General features: G+C 48.2%; 1 protein-coding gene across 4 annotated transcripts in view; it reads right to left on the reverse strand.

Moving 5' to 3' along the window:
• The window catches only part of AGAP1 (ArfGAP with GTPase domain, ankyrin repeat and PH domain 1), a 538356-nt gene that overhangs the window by 164085 nt on the left and 354592 nt on the right, over nucleotides 1-19679 (reverse strand). For all 4 annotated transcript variants that reach the window (XM_039228590.1, XM_039228588.1, XM_039228589.1 and 1 more), the window contains one exon: nucleotides 15890-16058. In XM_039228590.1, coding sequence (XP_039084521.1) covers nucleotides 15890-16058 — 169 coding nt within the window. The remainder of the gene's footprint in view (nucleotides 1-15889; nucleotides 16059-19679) is intronic.

Below are 19679 nucleotides of genomic sequence, written 5' to 3' on the forward strand. Positions count from 1 at the left end.
CCCCGCCCCCGCCCCCGGCCCGGCCCCGCCCCCCCCCCCCCCCCCGCCAGTAGACTGCTCCATGGTCTCCTGTTCCTTCGTGTGGTGTGGCCCAGGCACGGATGATCTTTTCAGGTTTGTCTGTACGGTGAACAGACTTGCGTGATCGGGGTAAACGTCTTCCTCCAGACGAGGGCAGACTGGTTCACCGTCCAGGATAACGGCACCGCCTTCTGTGCCACGGGTCGGCAGGCGTGTGTGTGTCTCACTGTAAGAGACTGGGGTTTCCTAAACTCAGGGTTCCTCTGCTGACAGGCAACCCAGCGTGTGTGTGCTGGAGGCTCCCGGCCCTTGGTGGACCTGGTCCACGACAAAGCGGATGCTCTGACCACTGCTATGGCTGCGCGTAATCGCCTGCCTCTCGGCCCCTCGGGTACGGGCAGGCTGGCTGGTTAGCCCGCGGCGCGGTAGAGGCTCCCCGCCGGTTCTAGCACTGACCTAGACCTCCCATCTCCCTACCCTGAACCCGCAGAGTGCTGTGTGCTGGGCACAGTAAGGAAACGGAGTCTGTGCCTGAGAATGTACCAGGCCAGCCCACACGTGGCCGGAAACACAAGGCCGAGGAACACAAGAGCCGTGAGAAGGTGTGAGGGGCAGGAGGGAACACCTGCTAAAAGGTTCCGAAGAGACTTCGAGGGACACTGCAGATTTATTTTAGATTTGGGAAATGGAGGCCTCTCTCCCCAGAATGACCCTCTCTCCTCGCACTGACCCAGGGCACCCCGGCGTTAACCCAAGGTATCCCAGGCCTTGGAGAGATGAGGGTGGCGGCCCCCTCGCGGGAGCACGTGTATGGTGAACAGGGGCAGGAGGGTGGCATGCCTGCAGGCTCGGCCGTAACTCAGGACTCTGCACTTTCTAGGTGTAAGTTCTACTGATACAACGTCTCCCCTCCCTCCCTCGCAAGAGGCTACAAATGGATCATTTGAGTGGCTTGTGACTCAGCGAATCATTTGTCGACCTGCCCGCTCCATCTGACATTTCAGCTTGGGCTCCTTACCAGGAATCTGCCTAACCCTATGGATTCTGACAGGCCTATTCCGAGCAGCGAACCGCCTTTTCGTCAGTGGCCCGAGTTTGCCGCGACATCAACTACGACCGAATCATCCGAAATATACCTGCTAACGGGGCTTCTGTATTTTTCACCTGCTTATTTATGCACGTAGGCCGAGGCATACACTGTGGCTCCTGGATCTTCCCCGAAACAGGAAACACCGGAACTGTGCTGTTATTTACAGTCACGGCTACAGCCTTCGTAGGTTACGTTCTGCCACAAGGCCAAGTGTCCTTCTGTGGAGCTACTGTCGCCACCAGCCTCCTACAGCAGTCCCCTGCGTCGGCCAGCTGTGCGAGGACTCGAGACAGAGCTGAGTGGGACAAGGAGTCAGATGCACCAGGGTCACGTCTCAAGGAGGGGCCCTGCCCTTCATGGAGGGGGTGCTGCTTCCGTAGCGGGGGGGGGGGGGGGGGCATGAAAAGACCTGTTTGTTATCTGTCTCAGTATTTTTCCCCAGAATATTATCTGCCTTACCAAGAAATACATGCGCGACTACCTGGCCCATTCTGAACTCAGAGTGTTTCCTCAAATACCCCATCATCGGATCAGCTGGCTGCTGGCCCTGATTAGCAGGGGGCAGCTCCATTACCATGCTAATCCACGGGGCCTCGCGCCATCTCCTTGATATGGAGATGCGTGTGCTTACGGGCCTTCCTGATTAGCACAAGTTTCCATGTGTCAGAAGCGCCAGATTCTTCCCAAAGAATAATTTTAGCTTTACTCGCATCCCTAAAGTGTTTAAGAGTTGATTTGAAAAGGTACTTACCTCCACCATATGCTATTTTTCTTAAAACAATTTGCATTTCAAAGTGACTACGGCATTTATATCTGAATGAGTATCAGTATGATGCCTGAACTGGCCTCAGACGAGCATGAAAAAGATGCTGGGTTTCTATTGAATGCGAATGTTTTTGTCCACCAAATGACATCAAAGACAGCATTCCTCTTTTAAGCTATAGGCTTATTACATAAAAAGTAGCTTGCTCTGGTTTTTTAAAAAAAATATACTCCGAGATAAGGCTTTTCGTAGCATTCAAATAAAGATTCGTCAACAGTCATTTCTTTTAAAATACAGGATTTTGCTCGCTGCACTTTCTGTTCTCGGTTCGTCTTCGCGAACAAGCCTGGCCTGCCAGAAGGCTTAAACGGGAAAAAGAATATTTGGCATCCAAATTATTGGTTAAGTAGCCTGAAAAAGGGCAGCAGCTCTTGGCAATAGGTGAGAGGTGAAGTTGGGCATCCAGTGAGTGGGGCACAAAACCCACAGAACAGACTATGAGTGTGTGAGTATAAAACAGACATTTATTTCCACTGTGGAATTCCATACCTTTTAAAAACAAACTGATAGGAGCTCTTCCTTCCCCTCGGAGTCCCCACTTTTAGAAACACAGAGGGATTGCTTTTTTTTTCCATTCTTAATGTTTCTTTTTTTTAATGTTTTATTTATTTTTTTTGAGAGAGAGACAGACAGCGTGAGCAGGGGAGGGTCAGAGAGAGAGGGAGACACAGAAGCTGAAACAGGCTCTAGGCTCTGAGCTGTCAGCACAGAGCCCGACGAAGGGCTCAAACCCAAGAACTGTGAGATCATGACCTGAGCCGAAGTCAGACGCTTAACCGACTGAGCCACCCAGGAGCCCCTAATTTTTATTATTTCTGAGAGAGAGAGAGACAGAGAGAGAGAGAGACAGAGACAGAGACAGAGACAGAGAGAGTATGAGTGGGGAAGGGAAGAGAAAGAGAGGGAGACACAGACTCTGAAGCAGGCTCCAGGCTCTGAGCTGTCAGCACAGGGCCCAAAACAGGGATCGAACCCACGGACTGTGAAATCACGACCTGAGCTGAAGTTGGGACACCTAACCAATGGAGCCACCCAGGTGCCCCCACAGAGATTTCTTTCTTAGGTCAGTTCTCATTCCTACCTGGCTTCTGATGTTACAAAATCTGGGGGGGGCCTGGGCGCGGGGCTACCCTGCAAACCTCCTGGAGCACCAATCCCTGCTGAGCGTGGGCGGGAAGACGGGTTAGCTGCAAGCGGAACAGGGTGGCGGAGGCCACTCTAACGGCCACACCACTTCAAACTAGGCCTTCGCCATCTGTTCGTCCTCTAATTATAAACCCAAAAAGAATATAATTCACAACACTATCATAAAAAGTGAGATACGGGTGATTTAAGGGCCTATGAGCAGGGCCATTTGCCTCACTATTTGCATGGAAATCTGCCCTCCTTTTTGGCAACCAAGACTTCAGGCTAAGAGGATTTTTTTTTTCCCAAGGACACATTCAGTATCTTAAAGACCTAGGCGTCCAGGATTCTGCATTGTTATAACACAACGCTTGTTTTGTGAAAGAGTGCATTCAATACATCTACTCCCGAGACTGAATCGTGAGCTGCTCAGACTACCAAGTATCTTTTTTTGTGATGTGTTTTCCTCACCAGAGAAGCAAGCACGGAGTTCACACTGGGCAGTAACAGCAGGTGGGATGGCCACCAGATATAACAGCGTGGCCGTGCTCAGAACGACAAGTCTTGGGATGAGTTCACAGCTATCTCCTCCAAGGTGGAAATAGCTCATTTTATACGGACTTCTCCCTGTTTTAATTTTGACGCCAAGATGGGGTGGGGTGGGGGATGAGTTCTATTGTCTTAAAAATTTATCTGGCAAAATTACATAGATACCTGAATGAGGTAAACTGGAAGTCTGCCAAATCTCATGTAACAGATCAACTCATTGTTGAACTTGAGCATCGATTTTTCTTAGTGGTGGCAGCAGAACTGGTGTGATTTTAGATTCTGCTTCTTGATGAAGACTCCCTACCCATTTTCACATGTGGTCCCATAATCTTTAGAATAACTTGAGATACGCAACCTCTTGCTGATCTAACGCAGACAAAACGGCATAGTAGTAGATACTGATGCTCTCCCACTTCTGGATCATTTCGCTTCCAATTTCTCACTGGTATAAACAACACTGCAAAGGACATCTTCGATTCAGACTTCTCCTTGGGATAAAATGCCGGGAGAGTCATCACGGAGTTAATCAGCATTAACGTCTTCTGGCTTCTGATGTATATAGGGTCTGACATATGTACGGTCTGACATTTGCTGATTTTTTTAGGCCCATGGGCTAGAAGATGGAACCTAGGCATCTTGAAGATGATTCAGTTCATGATTTAAAGGAGAAGGAGAATACTAATGATGGGAACAGGAATACACCCCATGTGGCCAAATGACACAAAGATCACACTGTGTGAAGCCCTGGGCAAACTGCAAAACCTCCGTAGATAGGGGCATTTATTAATCTCACCATTGGTGACTTTTCCTTTTCTCTGTAGTTTATTTAAAATTTTTAACGTTTATTTATTTTGAGAGAGAGAGAGAGAGACACCAACCATGAGTGGAAGAGGGGCAGAGAGAGAGAATCCCAAGCATGATGTGGGGCTCAATCTCACGAACTGTGAGATCATGACCTGAGCCAAAATCAAGAGCTGGATACTTAACCGCATGGGCCACCCAGACGCCCTTCTATCGTTTATTTTTTAATAAAAGCTTAAAATGGTGCTATTGCTAAATTTGCCTGTCTTTAAGTTTGAACGGTCCGTCTCCCTTATGTTCTTCTCGTGATGGCGCCTCCTCGTGTGTCACCTGTGCACACCTGCGTCCTGCTGCTGTAGTCATCCTCACCACGCGAGAGCCCAAGCGCACGCTCAGCGCTGGGGCAATGCAGGCACACTCCCCCCCCCCCCCCCCCCCCCCCCCCCCCCCCCCCCCCCCCCCCCCCCCCCCCCCCCCCCCCCCCCCGGGTCTTCCAAAATCCCCAAAGTATCATGATCGGTATGCCCAACGTGTCAGAGGCTCGGTCTGTGAAAGGAAGGAAAGAAACGAGATCGTGTGCTTTGGACATGCAAGCAGTGTGACCCTGATGGTGAAGAAAGGTCAGCAGGGGACCCACAGGCCTGCCCACAACCCACGTCGAGCTACCGCCGCACCCTGGGGCATGGACAGGATTTGCTGTTTGGGACAATTCAGGATGAAGACAGTAACTAAGCACGCCAGAAGGTAAGTTCTCACTTAAGTGATTATATTTAGAAAAAAGTTAAATGTTTTTTTCCAAAGACAAAGTCCGTCTTCACCGGTTATCAGGCACCACACTCATCACTGTAAAAACATTGCCTGCTCTTTGCGTCTTGCCCATTTTTATCTGTTTCCGAACGCTTGCTACTCCAGACTCCTAGGAGTCGATGGAGACCCACGCCGCCATGCTTCGTTGCGCTTACTTAACACGACGCTTACGTCGTGCTTCTTTACCTACAACCCATTACTTGTATGGGTCAGACGGCCGAGTTCACGTGCAACGCAGTGGTCATGAGGTATGGCACCTCTACACAGAGGAAGATACAACTCAGGGTTTTCTTTTAAGCAACAAGGTATGATGACACCGTTCGTAGAATAGGGTTTTGTAAAACAGAGAGCCTGAGACATCCCTATCTTGCCCTCTATAATCCCAACCATTACGTTCAACAGTTCACCTTCTTCCTTGGCTATGGATAACTGTTCCATCTTTAAGATGCTCCTTCTCTTTTCTATGATAAATACAATACGTGTTTTGTGCAAAATCCGTTTTGACTGAACAGCACTGTTCTGAGAGCCGATTTCTCTGGCTCTCGCTACATTTATTCTCCTTTCCAGGGAGGAGGCCAAGGGGGTCAGGTGGGTCTACTTTCTAAGCACTCTCTTCTCTCTCCCTTCCAGTCCTTGTGAAGTCAGTGTTCACTGAGAAACCGCGTCTCTGGCATGGAGGTGGGCTGCTTGGCGGAGGATGTCCTTGGGTTTGACCACTACCCAGGATAGTCTAGAAAGGCCCATCAGGCGCCTGGGTGGCTCAGTCGGTTAAGCGTCCGACTTCGGCTCAGGTCATGATCTCACGGTTCATGGGTTCGAGCCCCGCATCGGGCTCTGTGCTGACAGCTCAGGGCCTGGAACCTGCTTCTGATTCTGTGTCTCCCCGTCTCTCTGACCCTCCCCTGCTTACGCTCTCTCTCTCTCAGAAATTAAAAAAACCCCAAAAAACACCCCCCCAAAACATTAGAAAGGTCCGTGTTCTCCACGTGAGCGGTAACCATGAAACACTGGGCCACAGGTTTGGAGATGGCAAATGTCACAACTAGCCTGAAGACCCTCCTGTGCCAGGGTGGCGACGGGGACGCAGCAAGGAGGCCAAACGTGGGCTCAACTCCATCACAGAACGCTCCTTCCCGAGGCCCAGGCCGGCACTCAGCCGCCCTCCTGATGGCCAAGGTTCTTCCCGGGGCCCTCTCTCTCTCTAGTTCCCGCCATGCTGACTGACTGCTGTCTTGAAAGCAAGATGTGAACAGCCTGAAACACTATTCTTCACCAAACACATATATTTTTGAAAGTTTCTTTTTTTTTTTTTAATGTTTTATTTATTTCTAGGAGAGAGAGAGAGAGAGAGACAGCGTGAGCAGGGGAGGGTCAGAGAGAGAGAGAGAAACAAAAACTGAAACAGGCTCCAGGCTCTGAGCTGGCAGTCAGCACAGAGCCCGACACGGGGCTCGAACCCACGAACCGCGAGATTATGACCTAAGCGAAAGTCGGACGCTTAACCGACTAAGCCACCCAGGCGCCCCACATTTTTGAAAGTTTCTAAACCAACTCTCATTTATGTACAGCTGTGTCTGTCCCCACAGTGATGGGCAGCTCAGTGTCTCCAGTGTTTTTAACTGAAATCATCATGATTAAGGCGCTTCTGCCAGTCCTTACAGAAAAGAACACCCCACTTAGAGTTCCAATAATTGAAGACGGTTTCCTAAAACTGGAAGACAGGCTTCCAATTGACACCTGAACTTGTCCCCAGGGTGCTGCGTGGAGGAAACCAGAGTGCTTATCCTCAAGGGCTCCCTCCTAGATGTCACTTGGTGGGTGATGCTCACCAGTACGGACTCAATGAAAAAATAATCTGGGAGCTCCCGAAACTGGGAGAGGAGAACAGGGAGTTAACGGTCTATGCCTTGAAGAGCTTACATAATGACAGAAACAACAGAATGGAAATTCGCTTAAACCTCAGTGGGAGAAACATATAAACACTGAAACAGCCAGCAGTGAGCACGCAGGTCTCATAGAAGCAGAAGATGGCCCAGCTCTCCTCACAGATAAAATAATAACTTTAGCGTCTTTTAGTTTCAGATGCAGCCAACTTCCCGACATTTGAGTCTGACAGAAACCCCACAAAATGTTTCTTCCTTTCCCTAAAGATAACGTGTTGGTTAACAGCCATCAAATCCTCCTCCCAGTAAACGCTGGTGCGTGGAAGCAGATATCACAGGATGCTGATGTTTGGATTATTTTTTTCGCGAATTAATTCTCAACCAATCGGGCGAGAGTTCTACCAAGGGGCTAGAAGCGGGCTTAGCGGAAGCACCCGGTTTACGTGCCAGAGGATTCACGTTGTAAACAAAGTCCAAAGTGTGAGACAGGAAGGGGTGACCGGGGCAGGAAGGCATGAGAAGCGAGCCCCGGGGTTCTGACGGGAAGAGCTGCCCGACGGGCCGTGGGGCGCACGCGACCGGCACGGGGCCATTTGAAACTAAACAAAGAAAAAACTTTGTTTCTGCGAGACAACAACGCATCTAGTTTTGATGTTGCGTTATTATTATTTTTTTTTTAATAGCTATTACCGCTGTAACAGCAGCTTAGCGGCTCGGCGTCTGCGGTGTGAGCAGTTTTGATAAACAGCCTCTGTGGGCCACACAACGGGGATAATGTATCCTTAAGTACCGCCAATGAGCTGCCATTCTGCACAGCCAATTACTTCTGTGCGTCTGTCACTCAAAGGAAAAATGACTGAGCCCATTAGATCAAACCTTTGTCACTGTTCCTAATGCACTCTTAGGCCTCATTAATCTCCGGGAGCAGTAACAGAGCCACCGGTGTCTCATTGCCTCCCCCGAACAGGCCCACGTGAAGCCTCTCATCTCTCCCCCAAGTGCACCGCGTTAATCAAGCTCTCCTTATTACCCCAGTCCCTGTCACGGCGGAGAGCGCGCTCCCTCTTAAATGCTCTCATTATGACCCATCTTTAGAGCCGGCTAAGTGGAAAAAAAGAGAGAGGGAGAGAGGGAGAAACGGGACGGGAGAGAAAGAGGAGAGGAAAAAGCAAGTCCGATCACATTAATATTCATGACAATAATTAGTATTCTAGGTCACTGAATATTCATGCTATTAGTTTGGTTTTTTATGGGTTTGCTGGATGTCCTGATTACTGAAGTGTGGAGGAAAACAGCATGGCGGGGGCTTTAGATGTCAACGGCAGCTCAATACTCAAAACACATCCAGATCCCCGCCCCCACCCCGGAAAAGCAGCCCCCACCCTCCCGACGGCTTTCATATTTTGAAACCGCCGGGGGCCTGGAGCGGAGGTAGGGAGAGAAGGGGGCAAGGTCCCCCCCCCCCCAACACCCGACGAAGGCCCGCATATCGCCCTGGTTCGGGTAAAAACACCGTCATGGTCCCGAATACCCAACAAAGACACGCTTTCAGGCCAGGGAGGTATCTGATGCCAGAACCAAACGTGCCCGTCAGGGACTGCGGAGACGCTGGGCCACGGGCGGGGAGCCCAGGGCCCCGGGAGATGCGGGCAAGTCCTGCAGAGCGCCTCCCGCCTGCCGCTCCCGCTACTGCCGAGGGAATGCGGGCTGCAGGGGGCATGGGTTTATGGCGTTGAACCCACAATGACTGCACAGACGCTCCAGAAACAACATGCATGGCATTAAAAAAAAAAAATCAATTCCAGTGGCGCCCGGGGGGCTCAGTCATTAAGCGTCCGACTTCGGCTCAGGTCATGATCTCATGGCTCGTGGGTTCGAGCCCCACGTCGGGCTCTGTGCTAACAGTTTGGAGCCTGCTTCGGATTCTGCGTCCCCCTCTCCTTCTGCCCCTCCCCTCCCCGCTCGCGCTCTGTCTCTCAAAATTAAATGTTAAAAATTTTTTTTTTTTTTAATTCCAAAACTTGTCTCCTCTTCCTTCCTTTTCTCCACTGGTGATGAGTACAGCTGTAATGACGGATTCCCGAGACACTTCTGGAGATTTGCCCTGGGCCACGCTTGGGAAAGGCATGCAGCCTGTCACCCTCACAGGGGCGGAGGTAGGTCCATTTTCCCACTGTAACGATGAGGAAGAAGTTGATGTTCGCAGACATCTGCACAAGGTCCTCGGATGGTGATGGTGGGGTTCAATTTAGTGTTCCTGACTCCCAGGGCCCAACCATTGGCTGCTATGTTTCCCTGTTGTCTATGTCAACATCAGAGGAACTGAGACCTGATGCGAGGCTGTGTTCCGTCACGGGTGGATGCAGCTCTAGCACACCAGCCTGGCGACTAAGTCATGTCTGAAAATAGTTCCGGACATTTGATGGTCTTCTCTGGAAATATATCTGCAATTACAATTGGGGTGGAGTCTCAGAAATGTGGCTTTAGAATAGAATGGCCAGGTGGGTTCAAGCCAAAGCATTGGAAAAGGCAGATGCTGCCATGGACAGACAGCCTGTGTGAGTGACCTTGGTGGAGGGGGAAGATTCCATGGGGAAGGCGAGATTTAACCAGGCCTGAACAAATATCTTCTGGATTCTCCTTTTTCTTCTTCTGCCTCTTCTTTTTTGCTGGAGTGGATGCTTAAGTGGATTTTTCATAAAGTCCTTTGCTTCTATATCCCTGTACATCATTGAAAACATTTTGTTTTCTACCTCCATACTTGATTGATAGTAGTTTGGCCCTGCATAGACTTCTAGGTTCAAAGTGATTGGTCCTGGGGCGCCTGGGTGGCTCAGTTGGTTATGTGTCCGACTTCGGCTCAGGTCATGATCTCGTGGTTTGTGGGTTCAAGCCCCGCGGCGGGCTCTGTGCTGACAGCTCAGAGCCTGGAGCCTGCTTCGGATTCTGTGTCTCCCTCTCTCTCTGACCCTCCCCTGCTCACACTGTCTCTCTTTCTCAGAAATAAATAAAAAGATTAAAAAAAAACCCAAAGTGATTAGTCCTTATTTTTAAAATTTTATTTTTATTTATTTTTGAGAGAGAGAGAGAGACAGAGAGCAAGTGGGGGAGAGGCAGAGAGAGAGAGGGAGACAGAATCCCAAGCAGGCTCCGTGTGGTCAGTGCAGAGCCTGACGTGGGGCTCGAGCCCACAAACTGCCAAGACTGTGACTTGAGCTGAGATCAAGAGTCAGATGCTTAACTGGCTGAGCCACCGAGGGGTCCCTAAATGATTTGTCCTTAGAAAGGAATTCTTCCATTACTTTTTAGCGTGCGGTGTTTGCGCTGAGAGGGCTACAGGCTGTAAGAGTTCCGTCTCTTGGCAGCCGACATCCATCTCTCCTCCTACCTGGGATGCTTTCTGGGATCTTCTGTGTTTACAGGGCTCCTGTCCCCTCCAGCTTGATACTGGATTCTTCAGACAGGACACCAACATGCGTATGTTCTTCCGCACACCTGCGTTACCAACAGTGTCCTTGGCCGTGTTCTTCATGGGATTTAACCTATCTACGGAATGTTTAAGTTTTATCATCTTTTTCCTTTAATTTTCAAGAAGTCTTTGCCCCCCAGGTCTTTCCTATAGTCTTTACTTTGTTTCATGTTACGAATACAGTGCTCACCCTCTTCTGTCTTTCTCCCTCAGCACCAGTCTCTTTATTCTAGGACCAGCAGTCGTCTGGTTTCTCTTGGTTGCTCACTTTTACTGCTGGATTCCACAATCGGCCTGGTTGTCGATACTCGTAGTGATGAATGAGAGCCTCAGGGCCGATCAGGCTGATGCAGGGGCTTCCCTGCGGCCCATCGACAGGGCTGTGGCGTATGCTGACCGGTAGGTTTGGTTCAGATGGACAACGTAGGGTTCACGAGTGGGCTGGCGTGCCTCAGTTACGTCCCTCGAGGTCGGAGCTGACTTCCCTTTGCCGTTTATTTGCGTTTCTCTGTGCCTGTGCAGAGGTCTGAGTTTCCCCAGCTGGCCCCTCCTCTTTCAAGCATCAGCATCCCCATGGGGTTGGAGGCGGAGACGCCCAGGGTCAGCTCTTCTTGAAGGCGTCCCTGAGCCCAACGTGCCTGTGCTCCACGGCTGCCCGACAGGAGCGTGGGGCCACCCCGCCTTCATTGCGGCTCATTTGCTCTGCTTAACTGGTGAGCTCAGTTATTAGTACGCAAGGGAGCTACTTCGACATGTTTCTCCTCCTCTTTCCCAAGCCCAGGGCAAAACCTTACATCAAGACCATCACGTTTCCAGCATTTTCATGTATGACATGTGGTCAACATTTCAAGACTGGCAAAGCATTTCCCAGCACTGGGGATAACACAGGACCTCCCGGCCCCCCAGTGACTGTCTATCCACATGCCACCTTTGTCCCGTGAGCATTGATTGCCAACTTCAATGGTCTTATTTGATTCTGTCTCTTCTGTTGTCTCCATCCCCTCGGTGGAGTGCAAGACCCGTGGAGGGAAGACCCTGAACTGCCCCCTGAGTCTCCAGACCACCCATCAGGGCTGGGCATACATACGGCAGACCCAACAATGAACGATGGAAAATGAATGGTATGGGAAACAAAGCAGTAAGGTATCACGACATTGGTTGGTAAAGGCTAAAAACCAACACTGCCTCAAGGCATTGGAATATCTGAAATGCGGGATGTATTATGACTGTATGCCAGAAAATGAAGAGAAACATCTAAATAAATATTCCAACTAACAAGAGTTCAGTAAGATGGCTGGAGATAAAAAATATTAAAATTAGGAGCATTCTTATTTCTTGCCAAGTAACTGATATAATAGACAGCCCCCTTCACTCTCCCTCCCACCCCCCCAAAAAAGATCAGCTTCACGTGTCACCAACAATTATGAACAGAATGGATCTACACGATACATCTAAATGAAGTGCTGGAACTTTCCTCAGTTATGTATACTAAGTTTGAATAAATTGAGCAAGACTTGTGTTCTATGACAAAAAACTTGAACATAGTGAAGATGTGAGTTCCACCAAGTTAACGGATAGGTTAAACGCAGTGCCAGTTAAAGCCACAGTGGCATTAGTGTTGGGGGGAAGGGGAAGGCCTCACATCACTCTGAAGTTTATTGGAAAAAAATAAATGAGTGGCAATAGTCAAGAACGACAATAAAATGAACGAGTAATATTACTACCAGATACAGACTGAGTCATGAACCTAAGAGACTGTGGTAAACCCACACATGATAACGTGATGTGAAAACAGGAGATCAACTGAATAGAGTCTCAAGTCCAGAAACAGTGAAACTGATTAAATGGGTTAGTTGTACAATAAAGGTGACACACACAATTACGAGAAAACAATTCAACACAGAAAGGACGATTAGTTATTTGTTTGAATAAAAAGTCTGATTAGATTCCTGTTGCACATAATTGACCCAAACAGATTGAAGGTGGATTAAAGTCAAAATATTTTTAAGAAACAGACAATAATAAAATTGTGAAACTCAGAAATACATATATGTGAATTATGATGTTTTCAGGATTATTAAAAGGCCTTCTAAATATCTAGAGTAGAAACCACAGAAGTAAAGGACTTACGATCTGATTCTGTGTATACATTTTGATTATATATTAAAAGGGGGAAAACCTCTACCTCCAAATAAGACCATAAAATTTTAAAAAAGCAAATAATGAACTGGGAAAACAGCTGCAGAGTGTATTATAAAGTGGTAATATCCTTAATATATGAAGAGTTCTTACAGATCAATAAAAAAGATAAACACCTAGTACAAAAGTGGGAAAAAACAACATCTAAACAATTTCAATGTAAGAAATACCTGTGACAATAACCATGAGATGGCCAACCTTAGTCCTACCTGAAGGAGTCCCGAATAAAGCAGGAGACATTTTTATTGCCTTTCAGATTAGTATAGATCCTAAAAATGATAATAGCAATGCCACGAGTGTGAGCGGGTGAAATGGGTCCTCATTTTATAGATGGAAGGGTATTTGCATAACAAAACTTTTCTAGAAATTAATTTGGAAATGTATATCAAGAATCTCATGACTGTATCCACGGACCGAATCACTTCACTTCTGGACATTTATTCTAAGACAATAAGTGTTATGCACAAGGATTTAGGTACGTGCAAGTGTCACGTCTGTGCAAAATGAAAAAGTTACCAGAAGGGAAGGCACAAAACACTGATCTGCTCCAATAACACTGAGATAAGAAAACAAATAAAAAGGAAAAGCATCAAAAGAAACAACCATGCCCAGTTACCTTAGAGCTCTAGAACGAAACAGCAAAATTCAAACGCATTGAGAAAGGAGTATACGTTAGGTAGCGTGTTAAGTTCTTGGGTGAAGAGCTCTAAAATAGTTACAACAATACTAGTTTTGGGCCAGAAGTCCACCACCTAAGTGTAACATCAATTTACTTCCACTTGAATTTGCTGTGTTCATGAGAGAGCACCTGTGGAGCAGGGAATGGAGGGCCACCAGCCGATGATGTCACCTGCCATGCTGAGACGAAGGTGTCACATCCGTGAGCGCTGCCACGACCACGAGGCACTTTCTTTCCCCAAAGTGGTGCTGTGTCCTTGCAGATGTCATACCCCCCTTCCCTCATCCCCACTTGGGATCCAAAGAAGAGGGAAAATCAAGCAGGCTCCCTTGAAGAGGAATTCACCGGGCGGGGGGCCGGAGTGGCTCAGCCCGTTAAGTGTCTGACTCTTGATTTGGGGTCAAGTCATGATCTCCCGGTTTGGGAGTGCGAGCCCCACGTCCGGCTCTGCGCTGACAGCGTGGGAGCCTGCTTGAGATTCTTTCTCCCCCCGTCTCTGTCCTCCCAGGCTCATGTGCTTTCTCTCCCTCCCTCTCTAGATAAATAAACATTAAGAAAATTTAAAAAAAAAAAGAGGAATTAACTTGGCTTAGGGTTGAAAGGATGAGCTGCAACCAATCCGACGTGTGTGCACGGAAAAGGGATTTCCGCATCGCCCCAAGCCCTCCCGCCCACCCAATGCAGGGGCGTGAAAGAGAAAGAAATGGGGGCACTGAAAAACACTCCCTTCGCCCAGGCCCACGACATAACCTACCGCATGGGACACGATATGGTTAAACAGCATTTCGCATTTTCTGTTTAACAAACGTTACATTTTTTCCTTAGGAAAATGAGCAGCAGGTTGGCACCAAAGGAAACAAGGCTCAAGATGGAGACATTCAAACTGCAAACCTTACATATCCACCACTTCTTTGCATCACTGAGGCTCCTCCCTCATCCTAATGCCTGGCAAATTCGCTTCCTTTCTTTACACCCAGCACAGGCATTTCTTTCTACCCTGCTTCGTGTAGAAGTTCTGCAGACCAGGGACTCAGTAACCACAGCACGCACCATTCTGGCACGGAACGGGCACTCAGTAAATTAATACAAAGTGTATTTAGAATCTTTTTGGAATAAATTAATACAAAGTGATGAAGGCGTTAGCTTTTCATTCAATATAGACATTTTCCCCCTCCTCAGGCGCTTTTCTCTCTTCTGATCCCAGCATGAGCACACCACCCCGGACAGGGAAATTTCATGTACGTCCCGGAAGGTCAGCAGGTCACGAGAGCGCATGTCACCACTCTAGAATGAACTGATGCTTCCCTCAATGGCAAGGCCAGTTTTATTTTGATTAGGAATCATGGCTGATGTTTGTATTGTACTTTATGAGTTTGCCCAAACTTTCATATGTGTTATCTTACCTGCCATCACGTCTCTGTGATGTAGGCAGGCCAGGCAAGATCGACCTGATGTGGTGGTAAAACGTGGCGGAGGGAGCTGTCCAGCACACCACCCCTGGAATCATGGAGTGAAGCCCAAGCAAGGGTCCCAGTTATGGCCCCTTTCTTTCACCATTCAGCATCATTTATGCCGCAGAGCCGGGGGGTCAGCATTATCCCTCCTTAAAAGCACTTAACATCTCAGAAAGGGAAAAAATGCAGCATTTTTAAGAAGCAAAGACACAGGCTAGAAAGTAGCGCATAACAGTAATTTATCTTGAGAAGACTGGATGTAGGTGAGAGAGGAGAAAGGGACGTTTTGCTGGGGAAGACAAATCCGTGTGTGGAAGTGTGTCAGAAGGAGGACTCCGGCCTTCTCTCTGATAAGCAATCACTTGAAGGTGAAAGCCAGGGGGGCAGACATTTGCAAAGATTTCTTAAACGAAAACAAACCACGACATTTTGAATGGCTTGCAACTGCGCACAAAGGCCAGGAATTTCTAAACGCATCTAAATTTGCTCTCTGACCTGACCCCGAATTAAAAAGCAAATTCTCCTTTAAAAGAGAACAGAGAAAATTAAAGTAGTGTTAAAGAATCACCCAATCGTTCCCACACAAAACCGAGAGAACTCAAATTTTAGATAGGTCTAGCGGTTTCCTTGAAATCTTGCTCCAAACAGCTCTCCCACGCCACAAGTGAATTACCAACACTTGATACCTGCACAATTAATGTACCTATTTCAGAAGGCCTTCAAATCCTTGATCATATGTAAGACTTGACTTTCAATTACACAACTCTGGGAAGACCTTGTGGTTTGGTCTCTGTGGCCGTGACTCAAAATGGCACCATGTGCTGTCACAGAAACACCCACAGCAGAGAAGAAGCTGTTTCTAAGCCTTAACGTACAATGTTAATGGTTAAAATCTCACTTGACCTCCAGGGCTCCACACTGTCCCGCAACCAGTGACACCTACTGCCGTTACCACGCTGGATTCTTCAGCGTGTCCGCTGAGAGCTTACCTGAATTTGGGGAGATGTGTAAACTGCTCATGTCCTTGGACAGGCCATTGGTTTTAGGGCTGGAGATGGGCACGCAGGCCGACGTGGCTCGGGGTGGCCTCTTCCCTGGGACTTTCACAGTGGTTCTCAGAAGATCAATCTCTTTACCATGAACATTCTGCATGTAATCCTGTTCAAAATGTTAAACATCCAAGAGACATTAAAAAGAAGATCTTTCACAATCTAGGACACAAGGTTCTATCAGACCCCACGAGTTGTAATCCTATGACCCTTCCACCATGGCAAGCACTTTAAAAATAATGAGGTTTTGATCTGTCTAGTATGGTGGCATCATCGTTATACTGAAATCACAGTCTTTTTTGTCCTGAACTAACCCAGCCCCTGCAAATCCAAGGAGACACAGGAAATGCTTCCATCTGGGGGATCAGCAACCAGCTGGAGAAAACAAGTATGCATGTGAAATCATACTCTTTAAACTGCTGCTTATCAGAAGGCACACTAGGACCCCAGGCTCCTCCTCTAAGTTTCAGGTAAAATTTCAGGGAGTAGGGAACTATTTTATAACAACTGTTCTGCCTCAGATGGCAACACCACTGAGCCTCTAGATAAGAATGAAGCGGTCTGCTGGGAACTCAGGTAGAAACTCCTTAAGGGGTGCCTGGGTCGCTTAGTCGGTTAAGCGTCGACTTTCGCTTAGGTCATGATCTCGCCGTTCATGGGTTCGAGCCCCGCGTCGGGCTCTGTGCTGACTGCCAGCTCAGAGCCTGGTGTCTGTTTCAGTCTGTGACTCCCTCTCTCTCTGACCCTCCCCTGCTCACGCTGTCTCTCTCTCTCCTAGAAATAAATAAAATATTAAAAACAAACAAAAAAAAGAAACTCCGTAAGTAAAAGGCCAAGCATTTTACTCATAAGGGCCAGGAAAATGTCTGAGGGCATCGGTAGTATGGTGTTGAGAAACATGGAGCTCGTGGATGGGTACGTGATAGCTGGCTGTTGAAAAAGAAAGAACGTTATTTGGTACTCGAGCCCTGCGTTTCTCCGAGTGGTTCACTGTACCCAGAGAAAGCATCTTGCTGTGCTCTTCGTGCTAGAGATGAAGGACTCACAGTTAACAGGGAGCCACAGGGAGCCCTGGGTAGACAGGGATGGCCTCTGTGGAGGTCACTGAACAACAAGTCCGTGTGGAGTAAAATAATATCTAAGAGTTGGTTGCCAGCTGGGGGGAGAGGAGAGGCCACTGAGGGTCAGGGTGAGGGGCCTATTGGTGAAGTAGGAATTACTGATCCTTCAAAATGCCTTTTTAGGGCAAAGTGCCCCCTGGCCTCTGGAGACATAGTGAATCGACCTCATGCATTAAGAAAGGGCATATTCTAAAACATTCTTGGGTAAATAACATGTCAAGTGTTTTAAGACTAAGCATGAAGTGAAACAAACACATTCCTTCCTTGGCAGAATCTTGGTAGAATTCCTTTTAGAATATAAAGGGGAAAAGCCAATACATTTGTAGTTAGGATGAGCAATGAGGTTCTTGTCAACGTAATTTTAGAAGAACGACCCAACAAACCAGTGTGTGGGCCACCAGGGACCCAGGGGGGCTGGAAAAGTGAGTTGTTGCCTTGTAACTGCCAACCCACAGGGCCAAGTGATGCAGAGAGAACCAGATAAAGTTCTAGAAGCATAGTACAACGGACAGAAGCCCCAGCCTGTGGGACGAGGAAAGGCAGCCGAAGTCTATCAAGGGAGGTGGAGGGGCCTGGAGAGAGAGGGTCCCTGGCTTCTGGGAAGTAGGCGGCGGCTCCTTAAATGGGAGACAGTGCTTGCTAGCCAGCAGGTGAAGGGGCTGAGGAGCAGTCACTGGCTCATCCAACAGCAGGATGGTTGCGAACAGAAGCAACGATACAAAAAAGGAACACAGAAGCACAAGATTCCAGCACAGAGAAGGAACCCATGCGCAGCTCCTCAGGACAGAGAGCACACAAGAGGTGTGCTCCCTCCACAGTCTGCAGGGGGGAGGGTTGGCCTTGAGTGTTAAACCAGATTCCTCACCCCACAACACAAGCACTCATGGGGCGCCTGGGTGGCTTAGTCGGTTAAGCATCCGACTCTTGATTTCGGCTCAGGTCACGGTCTCATAGTTCGTGAGATTGAGCCCCTCGTCGGGTTCTGTGCTGGCATCACAGAGTCTGCTTGGGATTCCCTCTCTCTGCTTTCCCCCCTGCTCGCTCTCTCTCTCTCTCTAAGTAAATAAATAAACAACAAAAAGGGGAGGGGAGCCTATGTGGCTTAGTTGGTTGAGCGTCCAACTTTGTCTCGGGTCATGATCTCAGTTTGTGAGTTCAAGCCCCACACTGGGCTTGCTGGTGTCAGTCTACTAGCGTGGAGCCCGCTTCAGGTCCTCTGTCCCCCCTCTCTGCCTCTCCCTCACTCGCACTCTCTCAAAAGTAAACATTAAAATAAAACAAAATAAAAAAAAAAATCCCTATTCTGCCACACTTTCAAAAAAAAAAAAAGAAAAATTGTTAAAAAAAAAACAACAGCACTTAGAGGGGAGCCATGTGGGAGCCAACCCAGACTCAGGAAAGGGGGTGTGGGAATTCTCAGCAGAAGAGGAAGGGCAGAAAGGAAAAGGGAAGGCGTGGCCATGGTGGGGGGAGGGATACATTCTGATGGAGAAACACAGAACTCCAGAAGGTCTGAAAAGCAGCAGCCCAGAAGGAAAAGATGCCAGAGGGTCCCTAGTAACTTCCTAAGGATAGAACTCAAGTGGCCAATTTCTTGGTGGGGAACAAACGCCCACAGGCTAATAAGCAAGGCTCGAGCCAGGAGGAACCTGGGACTGAAGGTGGTTGGAGAAAGCTGCACAAAGCGGGGCAAATATAGACCAGCCCTTCAGAGGCAATGGGGAGGCTGGGCCTTCGCCAGCACTTGATAAACCAACCATCCAGAGAGCTCGAGTGGCATCCATGAGCCTCCCGTGAGCCACGAAGGCCAGGCGCAGAGGCCCTGACGCACGCCGACCCCACAGGACTGGCTGCCTGGAGTCAGTCTCCGCCATCCCACCGACTGAAGACTCCAATGAAGTCAAGATGCTTGGGTAACACCCCTAAATATAATCAACTGTGAAAGAGTGTGGTTTTGAAAGGATATGGACCAAAGGCAGAAAGACAGTTGCTATCAAATCCGAGTGAAGGAGAAGACAGCCCCAGACCGGAAGCCTCACGACTGAGCTCAAGGTGCTGAGAACAGGAAACAAAAAGCACCGATGAAGTGATCCTTGGTTAGTGTAGGGCAAAGCGTCAAGGTCATTAAAAAAAATAAGGTCATTCTTAGACATCTTTACTTCCGTTAACATCCACCGAAAATGGGCAAACCCAGGCTTTAGAACCAAAGTGAAGGCTCATACAGAAGGAATTTATTCTCGTATACTTGCTCTTTCAAAAATGTCAACTTGCTATAAGTTTCTTCTTTAATGCCAATTCTTAACAAATTAAAATACAATAACAGGAGTGTAATTGAGCATTTATTGCTTATGGGCTCTAAAATGAGACTAATCAGATAGTGACTAAGCCTCAGCATGGGCTCTTTTAATAGGCATGTTTTAACATACAATAACCAGGATATTTTATTTAAAATTATTATAGAAATGTACCAAGAGTCTGCTCTTTGGGTCTGAACGCAGCAAGGGAATGCATTTATCTTTGGCTCAGCATGCGCCGGGAATCTGTTTCCTCGCTGGAGTTAGGAGCTGAAACTTCAGAGAACTAGATCTTAAAAAAAAAAAACAAAAAAC

The sequence above is a fragment of the Hyaena hyaena genome, unplaced genomic scaffold (assembly GCF_003009895.1).
Source record: "Hyaena hyaena isolate Hyena2069 unplaced genomic scaffold, ASM300989v1 scaffold_31, whole genome shotgun sequence".
Classification (NCBI taxonomy): domain Eukaryota; kingdom Metazoa; phylum Chordata; class Mammalia; order Carnivora; family Hyaenidae; genus Hyaena; species Hyaena hyaena.